Source organism: Anas platyrhynchos, chromosome 16 (genome assembly GCF_047663525.1).
Source record: "Anas platyrhynchos isolate ZD024472 breed Pekin duck chromosome 16, IASCAAS_PekinDuck_T2T, whole genome shotgun sequence".
NCBI classification, from domain to species: Eukaryota; Metazoa; Chordata; class Aves; order Anseriformes; family Anatidae; genus Anas; species Anas platyrhynchos.
The window spans coordinates 11,101,029-11,125,450 of NC_092602.1; the positions used below are offsets into that span (position 1 = coordinate 11,101,029).

The 24,422-nt window shown below is 39.1% G+C and overlaps 2 protein-coding genes and 1 non-coding gene across 4 annotated transcripts; 2 read left to right on the forward strand and 1 right to left on the reverse strand.

Moving 5' to 3' along the window:
• Positions 1 to 387: 387 nt before the first annotated feature.
• Positions 388 to 8,381, reverse strand: TRMT2A (tRNA methyltransferase 2 homolog A). The gene is made up of 11 exons (XM_027470248.3): positions 7,536 to 8,381; positions 6,702 to 6,810; positions 6,029 to 6,210; positions 5,022 to 5,136; positions 4,627 to 4,742; positions 3,949 to 4,060; positions 2,777 to 2,899; positions 2,076 to 2,151; positions 1,416 to 1,532; positions 1,094 to 1,190; positions 388 to 777 (listed from the first exon to the last, which is right to left on the reverse strand). The coding sequence occupies exons 1-11, from the start codon at positions 8,159 to 8,161 to the stop codon at positions 474 to 476; spliced, it is 1,977 nt and encodes a 658-aa protein (XP_027326049.3). The 5' UTR covers positions 8,162 to 8,381; the 3' UTR covers positions 388 to 473.
• Positions 8,382 to 18,241, forward strand: RANBP1 (RAN binding protein 1). 2 transcript variants are annotated; one of them, XM_027470249.3, is made up of 6 exons: positions 8,382 to 8,522; positions 9,789 to 9,925; positions 11,396 to 11,553; positions 13,217 to 13,345; positions 15,376 to 15,441; positions 16,393 to 18,241. In XM_027470249.3, the coding sequence occupies exons 1-6, from the start codon at positions 8,508 to 8,510 to the stop codon at positions 16,515 to 16,517; spliced, it is 630 nt and encodes a 209-aa protein (XP_027326050.1). In that variant the 5' UTR covers positions 8,382 to 8,507; the 3' UTR covers positions 16,518 to 18,241. The 2 variants fall into 2 exon arrangements, with proteins under 2 accessions (XP_027326050.1, XP_071880691.1); XM_072024590.1 differs by lacking the exon at positions 8,382 to 8,522 and adding an exon at positions 9,148 to 9,372.
• LOC113845372 (small nucleolar RNA SNORA77) lies at positions 15,524 to 15,658 on the forward strand. The gene has a single exon (XR_003500952.1). It is a non-coding gene; the product is annotated as a small nucleolar RNA SNORA77 (small nucleolar RNA).
• Positions 18,242 to 24,422: the final 6,181 nt, after the last annotated feature.

A 24,422-nucleotide genomic window follows, 5' to 3' on the forward strand; every position in this document is an offset into this window, starting at 1 on the left:
GTGTTAAGGTTCTGCAGTAAATGCAACTGCATTTTTCTTTTATTGCACAGGGCTCTGAGTAAAACAGAGAAGATAGCTGAGATAAGATCTTTGAATCTAGTGCAGAGATGGTGTTGAAAACATTTTGTTCAAAAGTACTTCAGTTATAACCTCAAAAACTGAGTAAGTTGAGTTCAAGCTACCTTCTCCTTCAGTAATACAGCTGTGGGATAACATTTAAGGCTGTATCACAACTGTATAAAGAGTGAGGCCACTATATATTAATTCACTCACCTTGGTTTCCCTCTGAGGGCAGGAGGAGAAAAGCAGAATTTGGCTTAATGGTATGTAACTAAATTTGATTCAAATTAGTATTATGATGAAATAACTTGGAAGCCTTGCAGCCACTCTGTTGTAGAGATTTATTACCTGGGTGTTAGAGCGACAATGTTATTGAAGCAGTTAACAAGCAAAAGAAGTTTCTGGAAAGTATCTCATAGGACTTGAGTTGATTCCCTCTCTTTGGATGATGTATCTATGCATGTATCCATAGAAGTTGTCTGGCTTGCATCAACGTTAGACGGGTTGGTACTGTCCAAGCACTCTGAATCACATCCTGCTGTTGTGACTTGAGTATCATCAGGCTTCGCTTCTGCAGAGCTTCCGTTTGTATATTCAACCCTTTCAAAGAATATCAGTAACTCACAGTGCCTTGTCTGAGGGAAGAGATCCACAGCCATCGCTTTAACAGGACGGAAAGAGGCTCCTTTGACTCGGTTGGAAGGGGCACGGCAAAGACTTGATGGGAAAAGGGAACAGGAACTGTATTAGTATTTTAGTGTACTGTTCATCGCTTAGAAGAGTATGCTACTACTCTAAGAAAGGCTTTTCTTCCCCTAGCCTCATTCCATAATAGGGTTAGTCAGCACCCTGAGTACTTCCATTATTACACATTATTAGGTAACACAGCTCCAAGCTTGCTTTGTAGCAGCTGTCAGCTGTTTTACAGTGGAAAAAAAAATCAGTAAACATGACTTAAAAGCCAGCCTCAGCCCTCCACCCCAAAAATCAATTTTTCTTACCATATTTACTTATTTATCCAAGAATTACTCACTCTATAAAGTTATTCATTGCAGCTCTGGGATTACAGGATACATAGATAAGCTTCTTCAGCTGTTCAGCTCTTCTAATTGCAAGGATTACCTTGGAGTCTAGATGATCAAAAGCAAGAAAGCTGAGAGCAAGTTTTGTGTGCATCACCAGATGTCCAGAAGTATTCCAAGTTGTACTCAAGCATGAACAAAACTAGTGGAATACTCAGCTGCTTCAAGTTACAGTTAAAGCCTCCCACTTTATTTGTTCCACTGGTATTTTCTTTGGCACACTACCAAACATCAGCTAGGAGAATGGACTTAAAACAGAAAAGGTAAACTTACGCAGTCCTGCTCGTGGCGGATCTACAATGGTAATTAGGTTCTGGGGAGCTAATATGTTAATTAAGGAAGGAACGATATCTTCAGCCTTCCCACAATGAAATTCGATGTTATTCAGTTCTATTAAACAAAGAAACAAGGTGTTAATCAGAGTACTTATCAAGTCAAAGCATCTTTCAATACACTCAAGTTGGATATTAAAGTCTTACATCTTAGAAACTATGGGTTATTTAGTCTACCCTGATCCAGTGCAACTTAAACAACCACTGACTGGTACTTCAAATTATTTAAACAGCAGTAACTTAAGCATGCTCCATTATCTAGAATAAAGCAAAAGCCCACAAAAAGCAGATACTGTTAAGAGTTTTATTTATGAGGCTAGATGGAGCTTTGTTTCACTTTTTTTTCTTCTAAACTGGAACGTTTCAATGTAAAAGTAATGTTGGCTGTTAGTCAACAAGAAAAATGACTGCAGAGATTAGCATACGTATTTTCAGCAGATATAGTTAAAATGGGTAAGATTACTATCAACAACATGTAATTCCAAGCTCCTTAGTATGGTGAAGAAGTAGCTATGTAACTACTGTGCTTGGAAAACAAAGAATGCTTGGAAATGACTATGCTTGGAAAAAACAAAGATCTTAGAATTTTAGCTTAACTAACCGTTTATCTGGGCATTCGCTTTGGCATCCTGCACAGCTTCTTGGCAGAGTTCAATTCCAATCACTTTCTTTACTTTCTACAGAATCAAGGGAAAAAGATCAGCCTATGGTACAGAGATGTAAATATAAGTTACTCATAGCATCAGCAATTTACTGCATGTGAACTTTTACTTACAGGTGGTTACTTTTCTAGCTTGCAGCTAGAAAAGAGTCCAAGAGACCTCTGCAAGTACCAGGGGCATTTTGACTGGAATTCTCAGATGAACATCATCTATCCCATTAGACTCTTATTATGCTAGGTTTTTGGTTTTTTGGAGGGCTAAACTTCCTTAACATTATTTACTCTACTTCATAAGATATGCGAGTATGACAAAAGTTGGTTATTCCTATCTAAAGATTTCTGAGAAAGCTCTAACTAGTTAAGTGGACAAATCTTTTCTAGTAAATTTTGGCTGTCTGACAGAACTACTGCCTCTTTTGACTGAATTTAAAGATAATTTAGGGTATTTAACATAAGAGTGAGCTTTCGTAATGATTTGTTAAAACAGCCACAGGCAATTTAGTTAGAAATTAATTTTAAAACTTAAGATATCATGCATTTCATTTCAAGTACATCAAGTATTTTCTTTCATTATAAGTATAACAAAAGAGGTACACCTGAATGTTAATTGTAGATTATATCCAGGAAGAGACGTTAATCACCTTGGCTAAAGAAATCCCGATAGTTCCTGTACCACAGCAAATGTCAAGTACCGTGCTCTCTTGGCTCAGTTGTGCCCACTCCCTAATGGCAGTATACAAAACTTCTGCAGCCTGTGTATTTACCTGTGAAAATATATGTCAAGTAGGTCTACTTTTTTATAAGCAGTAAATGTTTTTTTTAATAAGTCTTATAAAAGCAAATTTTCTTTTTCCTTCTTTCTAAGAAAGAACTTCACATCAAGTTATCATCAAATAACTGATCTACAAGATCACCATTGCATTGTAAAAGTCTCATTCAGTTCTTTCTGAGAAGGAATGTTTTGGTATCTATATTCCAGTAAACACAAGGCATTTTCTACAGTACCTAAAAAGTAAGTTTGAAAACTAGAGGAAACAACAAACAAAATGATTAAGGAAAATGCTACAAAACAAAGGATTTTAAAAATACTTCCAGTCCTTGAACAGGAATGGAATGAGTAGATTCAAACCCAGGAGAATATAACCATGACAAGACACTCATCAAGCTTTACTTTAACCTCATCTGTAAACCTGCTTTAATATAAATGCTGTAATCATGCCTTCTTGTAAAGGAAGTAGTACACAGCAAGTTCACCAAACCAGTGCCTCTATTTTGCATTCTCTAACTTAAAGGGCAAGTAAAGTCCACCACGTGAAAATAAATAAATGCATAGCAGTAGACTAAAATCTAAGGCAAATAATAGAAAATACAGCCTATCTTCAATGTATGTATGATCCCAGGTGGTAACGTATTTCCTTCCTATTTGAGTACTTGTTTTCCATTTACACAGCAGAGGCTACTTACTTTTGAAGCTTAAAAGCAGGGAAGAATCACATTTTGGAAAACCAAGCAAAAATTACAAAGATTACTGAACTGCCTATTGCATGTTCTGTACAATGCCATTCAAGAGGAGACAAATGATATTAAAATACTGAATTAGTAAAACCAAGTCACTTTGAACATGCTCCCCATCAAGTTTATGCTCATTTACTGAGTTTTTACAGCAGAACATAATACTTAGATGTATTTAATCACAGCAAATATATAAAAGGTTGTATCTCTTAAATATGTACTATCTCACTACGCTGCAACAGCTCATCTTAGAGGCAATAATGCAAATCCAAGTAAATTAGAAACTTAATATCAGCCTTACTTGAAAAAATGCATGAGGAGAAATTCTAAATTTTAGGCCAAGAAGTTCTTCATATATGTACTTATCACCAGCCACATGCTCCAAAGGCAAGTCTTCTAAATTGGGAGATTTCCTGGTAGAAGGGGAGAAACAAACAAAAGCAAGCAATTATGTTTATTACAATTTTTTTTATTTTTTTTACCAAAAAGTGTTATCTTAAAAACTGTACTACTGCACAGTAGTTTATAACATGGCAACATTTATCACATTCTTTTAGAGACCACCTTGGAATTTTTTCTTTTAAATCTCGTTTCACTGACACAAAGAGTTTGACCTACATTGTCTCTAGATGAAGATAAGGTGGACTTTGTGCTCTGTGGAAGATGATGAGGAGATGAAAAATTATGTAAAATAGGAAAGAAAAAAAATGACATGAAATTTACTTGTTGATAACAATAAGTACCCATCTAATATAGCAAACACTTTCACAGCTTGATGGCCACTAACTAGTAGCAGTTCTGCTCATTTAAACCCTAGCTGCCTTTACTCAGTGACCGCTACAGGAAAACTGGAAGTTTCAGGAATCTTTTGTGGAAAAGGTTCAGCAAAGTAATAATGCTGCTGCTACTTTTAGGAATTAGCAAACAACAAGAATCCCACTGCCAGCAGAATTCCCCAAAGCAAAACCAAGTTCCTTACCTTTGGCCTTCCTCCACAAAGTACAGAGAAGTAATGCCACTGTCCCTTCCCATCCCCTCTGTGAAGTATTTCGCCAGAGAGACTTTTAGGTCAGCGAGCTCTTCTTTGCTTAATTTCTGAAGGTTTCATTTGAAAAGAGAGAGAATAATATTCTTAGTGACTTGGAAGATATGATATAGTGTATGCCTGCTATATACTTCTATATGCTTAAAGAAGACATACATTAATTGTTCATTTGCATTTATCAGATTATTCTAAATAAAAAAGCAGTAATGCAGAGTAAACCAGGCTAAGTCATTATTCTATTTCTCTTTCACATTCACTCTTTATAAAATTAGATTTATGTAATTTAAAACTGTGCATCTGGGCTGCACTTTATATATCATCTTAAATACCTGAGGATTAAAATAAACAATTGCCATAATGTGGCCATTCCTGCTGGTACGGACTGTGAGCTGTTTCCAGTGACCTTCATAGGTTTCTGGGCTGTAAACTGAGTAAGGAGTTGACCTGCAATTTTCAGAAGCTCAGTTACTTAACAAGGAACTATTTTTTGCATGACATTCAAGTTGATTGAAACAAAAGCAGCTCACCATGCAAAGTGATGAAAAATGTTAAGTACAAACAGAGACTACATTGGTCTGTCAAGAGAAGAATGACTTCCAAATCTTAATTAAGAAAAAAAAAAAAGAGATTAATAGATCTCCAATCACAAAATAATCTCTCCCTAGCTTTCATAATCCTCTTACCTCTTATCCATTTTAACCCATCCAAAATTATAGATAGGATATAGGCAGCCTCTCACCACATTCAGGGAACAACACAACTTTTTATAAATGCCTTCATCAGCTTCTGTGTTCCACACTAAGTTGAAAACTTTCCATATTCAAGATTGTTCTGAGTTTCCATTTTTCAGAATTCAACTGCTTTTCAAAGCAACTGCTCCTTTTCTAAGAAGTGTGACTGCTCACAGATTTACCACTTTTGTTTTATTGACTTGTAGGCTGATTCTTCTCTAAGTCAGTAAAGCACACAATTGACTTTAGTTGTTCAAGTTCCTCTTTTAACAATTTTTCAGAATAAAATTTTCTTTACAGTTATTGGAAAAAGCTCTTAAATAACAGGCACTTTCACGTGTAGACTTCTGTTATCTCGTCACTAGCAATAAAGCTGTGTTATACTGGTATCTGCCCCTCCATCTCAAAACATCTGAGCAAGAACAAGGGACATACACCCAGTGATCAAGGCACAAGATGCAAATGTCAAAGAACTGCTAAAGAATGAGACTGGTATATCCTTAGGTCATAAAGTTCAGAACAAACACTAAACTTTTCACTTTAATTTTATGAATATTTTTGAGTCATCAAAACATTGAAAGAAAATTCAGTTTACTTATGCTCACCTTATGTAGTCTTGAAATGCTTTTACTACTTTTTTGGCAATAGCAGGAATGTGAATAGTATCAAATGGCTCCACTACAGCGCACGTACCACCCTTGTATTTGCCAAGACGACAACCCACAGTTTTGTCTTCTTGATTTACACCAATCCCAATCAAAAACTCACATTTGTTGCGATATTCGGTCTAGATTTAAAATAAAGTTATGTAAGATATTTATACAGCACTTACTTGTACATACCAAGTTTATCTGAAAACAACCTTCACGTGGTTAAACGTACTTGCAGAAGGCCACAAGCCATTTCAGTTCATATGGAAGATATTCCTGAACTTTGATGTATGAGAACTAACCACAATAATGAACAAGAATTAAGTAAATCATGTTACTCTAAAAGCAAAACACTGCATTCTTTGAAAGATGTTTTTATGAGCTTACAACACAAACTTCTGGGGTCAGCATGCTCACTTTAAAGATAGAATATCCAGGTAAGCATTTCTCTGCTTCCTGTAAATATTTCCACACACTATTTACACGAAAGGCAATGATGTTTAAAATTCATCATTCATTACGCAATGAAGACAAATACTCAGTTTGTCTGCAGTCTCTTAAGACCAACTAATCAATTTTGCCCTAATCTCATCAACCCCATTCCATCCTCAACTTTGGATGACATTACCTGTAACGGTGATGCTTTCACTCCCTCTACTGGGCAGCACATTTTGTTATACTTCTGCTTCTGCACGAACAGCCAAGGTAATAACGCTCTGTTGTTATTTCCTATTTCCCTGCCCAAATCAGAAACAAACATTTAAAACTGCACACTTGGAAAAAGTAAACTGTTGCACAACATTTTTTTTCCTTTTAAGCTAGGGCATAAGAAAGTATCAGATTGCCAGAGGAAGACTATTTCTTCTGAAATAAATACTTTGTTTAACATGGAAAAAAAATCCAATTTTACAAGAACCATAACCTGGCAAAAGAAGAGTTAATGTAGTTACAAAGGTTAGTACTATATTTGACAAGGTACTGATGCACGAACAGACTGCAATTTTATCTACACGATTAGGGCAAATGATGGAAAAGATACTTTGATCTGCAAAGACCAGACTTAAAAAATGAGGGGATTATTTAGGAGAAAACCCTAATGGTATTTTGCCGTCTCTACAGATTGCCTCTTACAACATTTGACAGGTGCATATTTTTTTGAACTTCAGGGGCACCAACATCTTTCTGTTTAGGCCCATGGCACTACGGACTCCCAAAATGATGTCCATTCATTTAGTGATCTTTTGAAGCTGACCAAGAACAGCAGCGGCAAGTTTTGCCAGCTGGAGCACTTCTTCAGCCCTAGCATCACAGATGATCTGTTATTTACTTTGTTTGGGATTTGTTTTCTGACATCCCTCTAACCGGCTTTATTTTAGATAACAATCTGCTCAAACTTAGCTCTATCCCACTGTAACCATGTATCATTAGACCCAGGGCAGCTTCACAACCAGCCGTTAATTACTTTGCCAGTTTCTGCAGCACTTGCTCGCACTCTTGCTTCTTTCTGGCCAGCTGCTCGGTGTAGGGCACGCTCCACAGTGGAGTCACCACATCGGCTATCTGCTTACTGAGAGGCTCCTCGGGGCCGGCCGCCGGTGGGGCCGGCCGCTTCGCCTCCCCTGCCTCGCTCCCCTCGGCTTTTTTCCTCTTCTTCGCCATGGGGTCGGCCTTGGGCTTGGCCAACCTGACGCTGAGCGCGCGGCCCTTCCACAGCACCCCGTGCAGCGCCCGCGCGGCCTTGTCCCGCTCCTCCTCGCTCTTGAACGTCACGAAGGCGAACGTCTGCCGCCCGAAGAGCTTGATCTTGTGGGGGCTCAGCCCGTACTTGGCGAGGAACTTCTTCACGTCGTTGAAGCCGATGTACTTCGGCAGGTTCTGTATCTCCACCTTATAGATCTCGGAGGTGAACAGCTCTCCCTTGGTGTACCCGTACACGTCGGGGCCGGGCGTGGGGTCCCCCCCGGTGCCTCCTCCTCCTCCTTCACCACCACCACCGCCGCCGCCATCTCCCCCTCCTCCTCCTCCTCCTCCTCCTTCTTCTTCTTCAGGCGCAGCCGCGCCGTTCCCGGCCGGCACAGCCACCTCCATCCCGCCGCCTGCTGAAGCCCGGCCGCGCCGCGCTGTTCACTGCTTCCTCAGGGAGCAGCCCGTTAACATTTACTTTATTTCTCAGCCCTGCTCCCCCTTCGCAAGCCCCGCGTCGCTCATAAGAACCGCGATAAAGCAAAGCGCAGCAGCCCGCGCCGCTCCCTCAGGCAGGCGGCCGCCATCTTAGGCGTGGGCGCGGGGCGGGCGCCGCCATGGCGCGGGGGCTGCAGGGACGGGGCGGGGCGGGGGCCGCCTCCCATCGGGCCTTGCGGCGGCGCGGGCCGCGGGCATGAGGTAAAGGCGGGAGGGGCGGCGGAAGTGAGCGGAGCGCAGCGAGCCCGGGCCCATGGCGGACACCAAGGTGCGGGAGCGCGGCCCTGCCGGCACCGGCGGGCGGGCGGGCTGGAGCTTGTGGGGAGGGAGCGGGGGTGGGAAGGGGGAGAGAAAGAGGCCGCGGGGTGGGGGAGGGGAGTAACGGAAACAGGTGGGGGCGAGGCCTGAGGGAGGCCGCGGCCTCAGCCCCCCCCGCTCCCTCACGCTCGGAGGCCGCGGCCTCCCTCAGGGGCCGCCTGGGCGCTGTGGGAGAGGCGCCCCCCTGCCCGCTGCCCCCCTCCCTTTAATCCCCTCTCGGCGCAGCGGGAGCAGCCCCGGTGCCGCGGGCCTGTGGCGGCGGGCCCGGCCCTGCCGTTGTAACGGGCGCCGCTCGCACGTGGCCGCCGCCAGGGCCTGGCGTGGACCCAGCGGCCGCCGCTCCTCGGCCCGGCCCCGAGGCGGGAGCTGGGCCCGGCCGCTGCCCCGCGGGGCCTGCCCGAGCACAAGGCTCCCGTCCCGCCTGGGCTGGCCGGGCTCTGGCTCTCGGGAGTCGTTTGCAGCGCTTTGTGCCCTCTCGCTCCTTTTTTCTTTCTTTTTTTTTTTTTTTCTTTTTGTTACTGAAGCAGCAGCACCAAAACATCGGGGCCCTTCACCTGAGCTAACCGCGTGCGGCCCCGTTAGGCTTGCGGATGGATTCCTCTCGCGGGCTGTGCCGGGGGCTGCCGGCAGTTGGCCAGCCACGCCGAGGGGTTCCGCAGCTCAGCGAACGTTGGGGCCGGTCCCAACAACCCGCGGGGAAGTCTCGCCTTGGCCATTTACCCGTTACAGTTCCCCCAGAGAGTGTAGCTGAAACGGAAAAAAGTTATGAGCAGTGTGACTGTGCTTCACAAACACCTCAGGTTGTGGGAGTTATAATACATAAGATGAGAATAATGAACTTACGCTGCCTTTCTGGATGTAAAATGTTTCTCTTTTTTTTTTTTTGCTGGATTTTCTTTTGTTCCTGCAGTAGTGATAGGTCATTAGCCACTAAGAAGTAGCAGTGTATTGGAAGCATAAAACATATTCAGCAGAAAGCTAATTGGTGCAGCTTTTCCATAACCAAAAGCTAGTGGGTAGAACTAAAACATCTAGCTGTGCAAGACCACTTTTTTCTTACTATAACTGTATGTTGACTTTAGAGCAATTAATTTTCAACTACAACTTTGGTTTATTGTTACACAATATTTCGTTTACTAATTTTTAATCACTGAGTAATCTTGAATTTAAGTATATAACAAATTTTTCTTTTCTTTTCTCCATTTCCTCTCTCCAGGAAACACATGAGGACCATGATACTTCTACTGAAAATGCAGATGATTCTAACCATGATCCTCAGTTTGAGCCCATAGTTTCCCTTCCTGAACAAGAAATAAAAACTCTGGAAGAGGATGAGGAAGAGCTCTTTAAGATGTAAGTAGAATACTTCTGCGTGTTATCTAGCTGGTTATTAGACTTTAACTTGAATGTTATTACATTAACTTGAATGTGTTACAAAAAAGCTGGTTAACTAGTTAGGAATAGTTAGGCTGGTATTTGCTGTGGTGGCAGAGATTGAGTGGGGGAATGATTAACAATAATGCCCCAGGAAATTGATTAAGGTCTGGAACAGTACAGGGAGAATATGATATTATGAATCTGGCTTTAATATTATTTTGTTTAGCCTAAAAGAATGCATTAACTTGAATAATAATTTGAGGTCTGAAGGTGTGTAGTCACAGTATAAAACAAATAACAGAGAAAAGGATTTTTTTTTTGAATGCTGGTTGTTCTGGTAGCTAAAACTAGAGGAGTTACTTAGTGCCATTTGGGCTTAGGAGTGACTTGCTTTGGACCACAGTAGTTCATCTGCATCAGAGTCTGTGAGAAGTCAAACATCCAACACCTTCTCTTGAAAACTCTTTTTCATTACAAGCCACATCCCTTGCTCTTGTATAGAGAAGTAGAACACTGAGCTTCTTCCTGAATATTTCTGTAGTGATCACTAACTTCTGCTTGCAGCAGGGACTGCACTTCTGAAGTTCTTAAATTGTGTCTCCATACTGATGCTTTCTTGCTACATCTAGAAGACCAATGTAGAATTTGTGCTTTTACCTGACATGTACCTATTTGGAATTAGTGTTGCTTGGGCATGAGGCTAGATATATTTTATCCTGTAGTGTGAGCAGGTGCTTCTTTTCATGTCAGCAGTGTCTTAAGCTCTTCAGACTATCTCTCTAAGGTCAGCATTGACTAATCTCCCAAACTATTGCTGTTTCTTCTTTGGTACACTGCCATCTTGGAAAATTAAAGAATGAAGTTCTGAAGCAGGTATGTTGCACTGCAGTGCAGCACTAAGTTTCTTTTATTCTGACTTGAAGAATAGCAATAGCTAGGCATTTGGAGATGAAGGGAAAGGAAATGAGTGGCTCTAAAGGGTGAGGCACTTTGTTAACCTTAGATCAAACACTGGGCTTGGAATTAGACAAGAGTCTTAGTCTTGATCTAGCTGTTTGGTTGCTACAGCCAACCAGCAATATTCTTCATTCAAGCAATTGTATTTTCTAATACTCACCTTGCTATGCTAGGTATAGCAAAGCCTGTTAATTAGTCATTAATTTAAGAGGTTATGCACACCAGATACGTTTATCATCCTCCCCAAAAGTGTGTCCAGGACATAACGAACTCCAGTGTATGTTATGTATTTCCTAATGGCTTGTTGTTAAACTTGAATATATAATATCAGTTTCTAATGCTACATGCTGAATAAAAGCCTGGGTTTAAAAAAAAAAATGTGTGGCTTAAAAAAACAACAGAAAATCCACTGTATTGTACTCTTGAGCATGTTGTTTCAATAAGTGTTTTTACATACAGGCTAACTTCTGAAATTCTCTCTTCTTTAAGGCGAGCAAAACTTTTCCGATTTGCGTCTGAGAATGACCTACCAGAATGGAAAGAACGAGGAACTGGTGATGTAAAACTCCTGAAACACAAGGAGAAGGGAACAATTCGCCTCCTCATGAGGAGGGATAAAACCCTAAAAATCTGTGCAAACCATTACAGTATGTTATGTTGATATACTTGCTTTTTTTTTTTTTTTTTTTTAAAAAAAAAAGTCTGATGAAGCTTCATAAATCGAAGGTTAAGAGCCCGGTGGCTTTTTAGAAGCAGCTAGGGAATGGCTGCATCTTAAAGCAGATGTCCAACTTATATTACTGTAAATACAGTCATGTGTTGCTCTGTGCACAAGACTACAAGTATCAAAACCATAAACGCTTATTTTTATTAGCATAAGGAAGCTGTAGTTGGTTTTGGGAACAGCCTGCAATGCTGACTCTGACAGTGTTACTCTTTTTTTCTTCAAACTAATGGTGTTCTAAAGACACTTTATCTTGAGTAGACAGACAATGTTCGCTTACTTTGTCATGCTTTTACAAAAACAAGCCAGAACATATATTCTTATACCTTATAATGAACGGTATTGAGGCCTCCACTTTTCTGCATTCATTTAAAAACAAAATATTGAGAGCAATCATAATAATTTAGCATCCCAAGTTAAATGGCTGAAATGGTAGAAACAATACTTCTGCATTAGAAGGCAGATACTGAGGTGCTAAACTTGTCTGGCAGCCTTTCTCTGCTAGTGAAGCAGACTGAAATGAAAGGGGTATGTTCAGCTGATTTATTCAAAAATAATATGTATTGAGAGCTGATGGAGCAGGAAGGGTTTGTTCCTTTAATTCTCTTTGAATAAAAATAAATGTGAAGTGAAAACAAATTTGAAAGTAAATTTAGCAACAAGTAAACCAATTCAGTAATGCTTCATGTTACTTGATTGCTTTGGTAGTATGCAGGTTTATATAAAGGTATCTGTGGAGTTAACTTACATTTAGGTAAGTTTGAAGTACTTGCTTAATGCAACTTCATACAAGTCTGTAGTCAGAAACAATGATTAATTTCTTTGGGCATATCTTTTCAGAAGGTCAGATTTCAGAACTCAGGTGTTCCTGTTTAGTAAAAATGGTGAACAGAAAAGCAGCATAGTCACCAACCAAAAGTAATAAACCTTTTGTTAGGAAAATAACCTCTGCAAGTGTGTAAAAACTGTTCATAGTTGACATATCTGTAGTGTCCATGTAATCCATTTTTTTCCTGGAAAATCTACTTGCAGTATAGATTTCTTTACTGAATTTATGATGATTCACATACAGACAAAAGGACTCTTCATTTATGCAAATGTTAGGTGAAACAAAACATAATCCCATCTCTAAATTAAAAAATGCAAGGGAAGGAGTTGACTATCTTCAGATTCTCAGATGTGGGTAGTACGTTATTTTCAGTGTGCGAAAGAATGCTGTTTTTCTGTCTGTGTGCCTTTTCTTCATAAACTATTTGACTGTTTCTCAGAGTTATGCTTAGTGTCTGCATCACTTACAGTGCAGCAGTCATCTGTTTTAAAACAGAATTGAATTAAGAATTTAATTAAGAAATGGAGTTTAACTAGACAGTGGTGAATCCACCATTCTTCTCTATAGCAATGATGTTGCATCATTTTGAGGATGTAAAGAAAATTATACTGGGCACTCTTTTCTATGTATCAAGAAAGTATTTTTCTGTAAACTGCTTTACATAAGCATCACAGTCAGCTATCCATAAGATGTATGGAGGCTGGTGTGGAAAACATTTACTATTGTGCTCTGTACCACTTTAATGCTTGCTTTTCAGTCACACCCTTAATGGAGTTGAAGCCTAATGCTGGAAGTGACAGGGCATGGGTCTGGAACACACATGCTGACTTTGCAGATGAAAGCCCCAAGCCTGAACTTCTGGCAATCCGTTTCTTAAATGCGGAAAGTAAGTGAACTGGTGCTGAATTTGTGTTGATTGTATGCTGTATGTTACGCTACAGGTCCAAACACTAGTGTAAACCCGTTGCACATAAAGCATAACTTAGTGCTGCACAGTAGCATTAGCTAATTACTGCTTTAACTGAGAGAAGTCAGTTAATCATTTCACCATACATGCTGGCATACAGTATAATAATTAGATCTGGAGTAGTATTTACAGAGCTCTATGCTCCAGGAAACTTTTTTTTAACTTACACTGTTTCATGCAAGTGTAATGCTAATTAGAGTAAAACTAAAAGCAGCAATGCTGTGTGGGTAGAGTTCAGTATATGCAGCTTGTTTTCATTTGTCTCAGTTGTTCAGACCCCATTCTTGTACTAGAAGCAAGGAAAGGAAATACTGACCTGAGATGCGGTTTATCTGACTTAGCAGAAGATGTTTTTATAAGATAAAGGATGTAGCATCTTGGTTTTGATTAAATTGAATGTTTGGTTAGTGAAATCAAACCTGACTCTTATACTAGTTGGTGTTGTTTTCTGGAGTCACTATGTTGACTACCAGAATAGAGTAGGTCTCTAATTACATGTGGATCAGCTAGTAGGGCTGAGTGCCACTGCAGCTTTTCCAGCTTTGTGGGATGATTCTAGGAGTTCATTAATATTTTTTTTCGGGGGGGGGGGAAGGAAAAATGTCCTTGCTTTACTACCTACCACACAAGTAGTTAGTTTATTAGCCATCTTTTCCTTCTGTATGCTAGATGGTAATGAAGTAGCTCTGTATTTTGAAATGCACCCTTTCTAGTCCAGCATATTTCATATAGTAATGCAATCAGCTTAGCTTTTACCTTTTTCTTGGTGCCAAACTTCTAGGTGTAGGCTGACCTTTTTAATGTTGATAGTGTACCAAGGCTATATGGAAATGCCATGAGAGAAATACTACCTTGTTTGCATACCCACGGGATGGATTTGCCTGCGTCAAGGAAGAATGTAGCAGATCTCATTGCTTTCTTTTCTTCAAGTCTCTAGTATATTGTTTAGCCATATATGTGGTGCACCTTCTTAGTGCTTGCTTGCTTCTTAAATATGAAATGAAAAGGTTTGGGTAATCATTTGCCTATGTTTGCAAAGTCTTTCCCTCTTTTCAGTGAGGTTATATAGGTTATTAAGAGTATTGTCTTCTGTATTGATAGTTGTCATCTTTGTGTGTTTACACTTTGCAGTACTGACTAAGCAGATAACAGGTGAACAGGCATAAATGTGTCCTTCATGCATCTTTTCTTTTTGAGCTGCTTAAAAAAAGTTAGTATTTTCCTGAGCTAGTTTCATGGTGGCTTCTGAATTTACTGTGGGGGCAACAGTGACCTCATGTGGTCAGTAGTACCAAGCTGGCATACCATGCTAATGCTTCTATAGTTCTGGTGTTAGGAAATACCTTGACTGATCAGCTTTTGTCTGTGTTTGTTTTATTTCTGTATAAACATTATTGAAGCTTGATTAAGCAACTTAGACATATGAGGAATCTGTGCTTCCCTAGCTGCTGTAATCAGGAGCAATTTAAGTCAAGGTCTTCAGGTACTGAATCTGAATACTCTAGTAATAGGTTTTATCTTCAGTACTTAATGATGATGCCCTAAGTTATGGTACAGATCTGAAGTTCTTTTGGGGTATAACATAGTGGAGATGGAGGGTACCTCAGGGCTAATCCTCAGTCTTCTGCACTGTCATATTAGTGGTCTGTCATTCTTATTTATAAAGGGCAGGAATAGCTGGACTACAAAGAGGACTCCAGAAAGAGCTAGTTTTAAATATTTTCAAGGTGCAAAATAAAAGGCTCTGTTAGACTTGCTAAAGACAAACTGCTTCTGCACAAAGATGGCATTGGAGACCTTTGCACAGCACTCTGATTTTAAACTAGGTCGCTTTATAACTGCCTGCAAGTTTTGTTTACGCAAAACTTTTGATTTTGAGGGAAGATACTTGAGAAGTATTTAATGTTACAGGGAGATAAAGCTAATAAATATTGTCTTTACTGAAACAGATGCACAGAAATTCAAAGCGAAGTTTGAAGAATGCAGGAATGAAGTAGACAAGAGAGCAAAGAAAGGTAAGGTTAAGTCTTAAGTATTGTACCATGCTGCTCTTCTTGTTTGAGTGGTTACAGCTCCCTGGAGTATCATGGTGTTTGAGCAGACTCACTCTGTACCGAACTGCAGGCTTCAGTTCAGGTGCTTTTTCTGTCTGCGAGAGCAGTAGTTCACAGGCATGACAAATGCCTTCTTTTTTTTGTAGAAGGCTGTTAAAATTGCTTTTGGGACATGGCTTTATTAGAACTGCTACTAAAGAAGCTTTTCTGGTTTATTGTATACAAACTGAGCACTGCAACCACAGTAGTGTTTCCTTCCAGTTTACTTGTGGAATTTTGGGAGGGAATCATGAAAGCAGGATACTCTGCTCTTATAGTTGTTAATGTGAAGAAACGCTACAGTTTCATTTACAGGTCTTTTTAACAGCTTAATTCATTGCATTTTGTAACTGTCTCTGTGACAAGACAGCTTACCTTGTAAAATAAACATTTCCATCTTCCTGAAGTAGAGATTACAAGCAGTCTGCAGTCAACACTCCTGATATTTACATGAGAATTTTTCAGTCTTAAGAACTTCCTGTCTGTCTCAGTTTCAAACATCGGGGAACTTGGGTTTCGTAAGGATGTTTTTAATTTAAGATAGGCAAAAGCTAGGGACTTACGACATCTACTTGACTGGATGTTTTTTGGAGTCTGTTACTAGTAGCATCAAAGCTGACCAAATGTTACATGTTTCTCTGTCACTATGATTACACATTCATTTTGTGATTAAAATTCTAGCATCAGGGGTATCTATCAAAGGAGAAGAAATCATTCCAGTGATCAATAAAGAACTTCTTTGCTTTTGTTCTTATTCTAAATACCAGCCATCTCTCTCCTCCCTGCCCTCCTTGTCCTCTGCTTCTACTTCCCCTGTTACAGGAAGATTGACTGCTGCCTGTATGTAACTTTTTTTTGTCATTGATCTCTTAGCAGGCACAGACAAAAATGATAGCGCTGATAAAGTTGCTGAAAAACTAGAAGAGCTTTCTGTAAAGGAAGAGAGCAAAGAATCTGAGAAGAAAGAGACCAAGGAAAAAAATGAAGAAAAGCAATAAGTCATCCTGGGCCTTGCAGTTTTTCCTTTATAATTTTTCTTTTTCTTCCTTTTTTCTTTTTTTAATTTTTATTTTTACAAGGGACTTTATAAGGAACTGAATTCAATGTTCAGGTTGTTTTTTCTAAGCTTTTGCCCTTTTGAAGATGTCTTCAGAAAATCCATTCCCCAGTCATGAAAATGTACTGTGCTAACTTTCTTTTCCATAGTGGAAACACTTATTTATGGTCATCCAAAAGAGTGAATAAAACAAACTTGAAACAGCATCAGAGGACAGAACTGAGTTTTCTATGTAGTTTAAAGGCTTATGAATACACTTGTTTCATTGGGTGTTGAGATTCATATCATCATACCTATGGATTGACTAGGTTCATAGACTTTACCAACAGGGAAGATTAAGACTGCATACATGTTTTTATGGCTTCTGAAACTGTAATGTAACAGACCTTTCACGCCCTTCCCTGCTGAGTGTTCCTGAGCAGGGATTGTGCCTGTGATTCTTGAAATACAGCTGACTTGTGGCATCAGCTGATAGAGCATTCCTGGCACACTATTACTGATGTTTCATTAGACAGGGAAAACAAAGGTGGGGGAAGAAATGTATTATGTGAGACCTGAGTAGCATTTTCCTTTTATGAAACAAAATTTCACCCCTGCTGCTTATGAAAGTCGTTAATATTAAAAATACTGGAGTCTAGCACAAAGTTGTAGCTGTTGTCCCAGATCTTCCATGATGTGCTTCTGACTGACTAAAGGCAGTCCTGGTCTCTTACACTAAGGCATATACGACAGAGTTTGGGTACCTTGCCCTGTGTCAGCACATAACAGTTAAACTCTAAAACTTATAAGCTTTTTCCAGGGCCTTGGAGCTTATGGTGTTTTTCAAAAATTGGAGTGTTTTTAACTTGTAAGATGCGTGGTGGGAGGCTGTCCCTCTTGAAAGGAGGAATTCTGACATTCACTTAAGTCATTTAAGTGTGTTGTACACACTTAAGGGGCAATCTTCTTGCCAATGATGGGCAAATGATCAAATCTCTCCCATGTGAGCATTTACTGTTTGTCTGGTCTCAAGTTACTGCTAGAGAGTAGAAGAAATTATAGCAAGTGATAAAATCAACACAACTTAAGTCTTATAGATTGAGTTTTGTTTTTAACCACTAATACAAGGATAGCATTAGATAGCAATGGAATTCTCTATTACCATTCCCACAACTATGAAAACTGGACAAAACTTGCTGAACTTCTTATGATATTACTATCAGATAGCAAGACCTTTTTATCTTCATAAAAAGGCTCTCTAAGTAGATCAGACTTTGCAATCTACCTGAGGAAAATATATTAAAAAAAATTCTTGTATTTCTACTTAGCACTGCCTTTTGATGCTACCATGAACTAGTCTTAAGTCTGGAACTGTAATTAAGGTACTCACTTCGTTCAAACAAAGTAATTCCTTTGGTGTTGTGCATGTTCCACTTCAAGTACGGCAGATATCAAAAGTCTGTTAATTAACAAAGATGGTTGAAAGGCAAAATAAAATGTTTTTTAGTGTTTCTGGTTTGGAAATAAGACAAAGTTCTTCTGAAGTACTTAACATTTGAATGTAAAAGCCACATCTTTATCCATGAGTCACTGTAAATTCTCTGATCTGATAATGTCAAACAGTGTGTCTAAATTGATAGAAATGACATTTAAAAACTTCAAAATAAATTTAAATTTTCATTTAAAGGATTTGCTGTTTATTTAAAGTTAACTCTTACTGGGAATGTATTTTTAGCCTGCAGGGGCAAAGTGTGGTGGAAGCAACAAAACGTATGGGTTTGATTTCACTATCAAATCTTGTGCAGAAATCTTGTGCAGAAGGCAGGAGGAAACAATTTGTTTAATGTTAATATTGACAGTGCCTGTTTAATTTTATTAACTTCTTTCTCCTTCCCCCTCCCCCTTTTTCACTTTTTCACTTATTCATGCATACTTAATTGATTTCAAGACATTTCCCTTCCTGTTTAGGTTAACTGATCCATGTTTACAGTTCATGGATTACAGTCATCCTTAGTGCAAGTCTGCAATCTCCAAGAGCCAAGTTATAAGGACTGCTAAGTAAAATATTTCCTCTGGTTAGCGTTTGGTTGAAGAACATGTCTGTCTTCTAAACTGAAGACTGGCTAGTCAATGTTCTGATTGTTTAGAAGCCATAGGTGTGCTGCGCTACAAATTAAAAAGTAGTAAGTATTCTGAAAGTTAATCTTGATGAAATAAGGTTTTTAAGTCAGTCTGATAATGAACTTTAATGTGTACATACCACAAGCTTCCAAGAGATGCCTTCAAAATGTTTTTATAGCTTTCTGTATACTGAGAATTGTAGAGTTCTAGTTGATATATCTTGTGTACTGTTCACCACCCCTCTTCCAGTAGTTACTAGATACTGAACATTCACGCTTTCCCATTTTTACTATGATGGTATTCTTGAGACAACAGAATCTGGCCTGTCTTTTTGGACAATAGGCAATCTTGAAATAATAAACTTGGCTCAAAAGTGGAAATAATGCTTTGACAAAAAGGCAGGCTTGTAATGTAAGAATTCTTTCATGAATTTGTAGGCAACTACAAGTGCCATATGCTAGTTTTTAAAATCACAGTAACGAGTATGATTTAAATATCTGAACCCGTCTGAAGGTATTGTCATATAAAGAATGCGTCCTGCGAAACTGTTCAGATGGTATAGAAATCCAGTGAATCTTTAAATATCTGCACCTTATTGAGGTATATTGGTACTTTCTTCATCAACTTGGAATCCAGGCTATATGAAGGCTATTTTACAAGGCTGTGGTAGTGTATGCTCTTCTCTAATTCCCTTCTGCACACTGCAAAGCAAGGTAACTCCTAGCATGCTTAAACATAGACAAAAATCGTGGGGAGTTAGTTGTGTTAAGGTAGCCAGTTAGAGAGTTTTTAAGCACTTCTATAACTGAGAGATTACTGGGAATATGACAAATCTTACAGAAAAATCTTACAGAAAGTGCAAGTGAAACTTTTTAGGAGGATTTAATGTGTTCTTAATAAAACTGGAAATTGTAATGAGATTAGTGAAGTATTGTCAGGTGCTAATTTCTGTAGCTTGTACCAATTCTTCTTGTTTCAAGTGTAAAAAGATGTAATCTAGCCAGGCTTAATAACCCAGCCTTTGTTGGTATGAATGGTTTTATGTGCAGAAAAAAGGATGGATGAGTGTCTGAGGACACCTGAATGAAGAATTTAACTTCAAAATAGTTTTTGGTGCTCATCAGAAAACATCATGTACTTAACAGATATTTAAGTCTGTTTTTAAGACTGAGTTTATTATTATAAAAACAAATTTGAAGTAATTCTTCACAAATTGTACATTATTTTGGAGACTATGCTTCTTTCTTCAGGAGTAGGATTGTATCAGTGATACAATACGTCTCATTCACAAGTTGCTGACAACCCCATCTTGCTGTACTTTAGCACTGTAAATGATAATTTTCCTGTGCAATAAGGTAGCTTGTATCAATTACATTTTCTGTGACACTAAAACCTCAAAAAATTAAAATTCTTAACACTAAGCAGACATGAGAATGTTGTGGATTCTTAGTGATGCAACGTGCTCAACAAATGCTTGTATTTTACGTACAAGAGTACAAGACTGAACAAACGGTCCAATTTTGTTCTAAATGTCTTGAAACTGACTTGAATAAAAGTTGAAAGAATTAAGTGGAAAAAAATGAGGGATTAATTTGTATATATATCTTCACTCTGGAAAGAACTGTGGTGAGGATATACCCAAGATGATGAGAAGGGATGAGTTCTGGAGACAGACCAGCTCTTCTCTTGCTGTGTAGATGGTGGGGAAGCATTTGGCTCAGAAAGTATCCCCAGCCTGGGCTGCCTTTCCTGCCTGTGAGGCAGCATCTGCAGCTCAGACCAGCTGTACCAGCAGTAGTGTGAATTTTCTGGGTTGAGAATTCATCGGGTCCAGAAGGTGGATGCTGTGTTCTATGGCTAATGAGTCGTGATGAACTCTGACATCTCCATCTAACATTTCAAGAGAAATGCTATGCCTTTTGCTGCTTCATGTTCCAATGTGTTCACTTGAATAACTGAATGGAAATGTTAAATGCTAGTATAAAAAAAAAAAAAGTTTAGAAAACTCCATTTGATATTTTATTAATATTGAATAATTGCAACTATTTGTGTAAATACTGAGATGGGGGGATTATAAAACTGACATTATTTTGATCTCCTGTACAGATTGTCAGCAGCTTTCCAATGTGGTTATTACAAAAAAAAAAAAAAAACCTCTCCAATCCATCTGAAATTGAAGGCTTCATAGCCTGTGTTTATGTACTTCTGTTCCCAGTATGCCTGTATATTCTGGCTGGTCATGCTTGTTTCTGACAAGCTGTATTTTCTAAGCTGTATATGGCAGCTAGTGTCTTAATTCTTGATTAGACAAACTGATTTCAAAGCGTCTTTTAAGCTGAAATCTTGTCTATGTGTAAGCTTGCGCTAGTTAATTGGTGAGGTGTTTGTAAAGGTGTGTTGTGTTTTTTTTTAATTCTTGCTTTTATGATGCTTTCTGTAGGTTTTAAAATCCTTCCAAATTAGATTTAGCTAAAATTACTCTTGCTTTAAAACAAGAGGAATGATCCAGTCCTTTGCTAACCCTGACTAAATCTTTGACAATATATCGTTTTCAGAGTCAGGAGATAATGAAAACTAGCTGCAACAGATCAGAATTATTTTGTTTGTTGAAGAAAAGTTTGAAGTGATCAGCTGTAGAGTGGATCGTACATGTAAGTGATTTCTCAGACTGTAGTTTAAGTGAAAACAAGATGCCCTCTCAACTGAGAAGCTTGTGCAATTGCATAGTAAGGAAATCTTAAAGTTGTGAAAATGGACATGCATAGGAAAAAAAAATATATTTAGAGCTGGATAATAGCTAGAGTTATTAGTATCTACAGCAATAAGTATCTTAGAGATTTGTACTCTGGCATTTTTTCAATAGGCAAATTTAAGTATAGAGTGTTTTTGTCCACTTCTGCCACATTGGACACTAGACACTTAAAAGTCTTTCAAATATGAAAAGGTCTTGAGTGTAAGTAGTTTGCTAGTCTCCTGGTAAAAAGGCAACCTATGTTAGTTCCTTAAAGTATTTCTATTAAAAATAATGAAGCGTTAATAGTGAAGCTAGAGTTTGTGGTATATAGTTATGCTTTTAACCAACATAATGACAAATGTATTAAATACAGAGACCAGTTTCTAGCACAATTCTGTGTTAAGTACACAGTACTGCAAACATTTTAATTTTGCAGGTGTCTGCCAACTTGAAGTATTTCATAAGCATTGTACTCTTAACTTTTGTTTTCAGCTTTAAGTCCAGTTTTTTATTACTGTCTATCAGTCTTCACTCTGCTAACTTATATCAGATAGTTCATTGTCATGTAGATACTAACTGTTGTATCAAGATGTGCATTTTATTCCTGAAATAAGTTAATGATGTCACAAGCTCTTGTCTGCATACTGTGCTGACTGTCCTCATTTCAAGCAGGTAAAAGTATACAGCTTTCTAATGTTGTTTTTCCATAAAAGCCATTATAGTTATGTAAGTATCCGAAAAAGATGGTTTGGGTATTAAAATGACCAAATAGCTTGTAATCTTTGGAGGGTATTTCACAAGAATATCCTACAAGGTGCAATTAATGTTACATTGTTTCACATTATTTTATAATTATCTTAATTTATTTGCTAGTATATGCTTTATGGTTCGCTTTCTGAGTTTCAGCAGCATCATTTGGAGTAATATTCCATACTGGCAGAGGAGAATTACACTTTATAAATCGTTTTATAAATCGATGGCTTGTGAATCTTAAGCCGTTCAGATGCCTATGTTATTCTGAGTAGCTCCTTGTGGGAATCGCCTAGGAACTCGTGTGTCGGTACAGTAATCTAAACCTCATAATAACTGTAAGTTGACATGCCCCATCACTGCAGTTGGGAAGTGCATGTTACACAAGTTCTTCTATCTCATACATCTTAAGTGAATCCTGTTCCATGGAAAATGTTGATGTGAGATTTCTGTTCAGGCTACTGTTAATGTCTTGATAAATCTAGTACTAAATAAACTCGAACAACTAAATGAAAATGGTCATAATAAAGTTCCAGTGAGTAACGTAGTGGGCCTTGTTTGTACCCATAAAAAGCCTAGCCGTTCTTGGACTTCTTGCCTGCACTATGTTGTGCCTGGTGACCCAAGTGTCCTCCGGTTTGGGCACTGTAAGTTTAAAAGAAAAACAGCATTTACTAAACACCTGATTGCTGAACTTTCAGTGACCCTGAACATTTTGCAGATCACTGGTACTGCACAGGCTGGCGAGTACATTCATTATGGTAGCAAGTCCAGTAAGAACAGGAGAATGATTTATTCTGATCATTGTTTAATGACAACAGCTAATATGAGCTGGGAGCTAAATTGCCTAGTGACCAGTAAAAGATGCCAGGGATTTTCAGTACTTGAAAGTGTGCAAAATAAAAGGATTTTTATCTGTTTAGCTGCTTCCCAGCTAGTGTTGATGTCATTATTTCATATGAAAAGTGCATGGCAGTCAGGCTTTCCTGATGCTTCCTCTGCCATGTGTTTCCTTTTGTGTTACGAGCTGTCAGAGCGGTACCCCAGCATGTGTCTCCAACACAACTTCTGTGGATGGCCCTTTCTCCTTGAGGATAAAACCTCAGAGTAAAATCTTACAAAAAGACATGCAGTTACTAGCCAGACTCTGCCGGATTATTTTTAAATTGTTCTTTGTAGCTGTATTAGTTCTTTGGGTAGTCATTAAATCTTTTTCTAACTCATGCTGCCATCCCTGTTTACCTCAGGGCTGCCAAAACCTTCTGGCACACTTATCACGTAGTGTGAATCCAGAAACTACAGCCCATGAAATAAAGCTGTTCCAGAAGAGCAGTTCTGAGACATGCCTGTTCTGCTTGAGTCAGGTCCTCCTCAGGCGTCGTTACTGCTTGAATCCTAAAGTGATCTCCTGGCTTTCAGTATACTTGCCTTTTAATACTGAGACTGAACATTGCTCAGCAGTGCTTTATTCTGTCTTGAAAGTAGGTATTTTCAAGAACTGGAACATTAGTGGGAAGGATATCAGTGAACTGGGGGAATTGTTGGACCCCCCAAATCCCACCAATTTGTTGCTTTCTGATAAGTAATCTGCAATGTGCAGCACACACAGAAATCATCTCGAAACACATCTCTGCCTAATACTGCCTTGTAACATGGAGCGTCTGAACCTTCTTTTGAAAATGCTGGTTCTGTATGACACACTGTTGCACAGATAAAGTATCTGGATCCAGAGGATGCCTGTGCAGACCAGGCTTGCGCTGCGATCTTTAAGATCAAGTAAGGGTTGGAGATGTGCCCTTTTTGTTGCTATGAAAGCTACAACTCAATCCCATACCACATGCTCACAGTTATCTTTTAGTGTCCTTCTCTGCAACAGTGTTGCATGACTGGAGGACTAAAAATAATAATAAAATCATATTTGCTTGCTGCTAAGTACCTCTCTTCATAAGGTGATTGGCTTGAAATTCTGGCCCTCTGAGTGGGGCTGTTATGGTGAGGCTGTGGAGATGCACTCGGGTGCCCAAGTGGTAGGAAAGCCATGCTGTAGGGTGGAAGGAGCAGGAACACTGAGTCCTGCCTGCTTGCAAAGCTGCATTTGAGAACTAGGCTTTCTAGCGTGGTGAGAATCCCTACAGGAAAAATACAACTGAAAGTGATGAGGTGCAGAGAACAGAGTGGGAATAGTCTTCCTTAAGTGTAGCTCCTGTGTTCACATCAAGGGACGTTGCCATCCTTTGTGGTAACTTGCTACTTTTCAGAAAG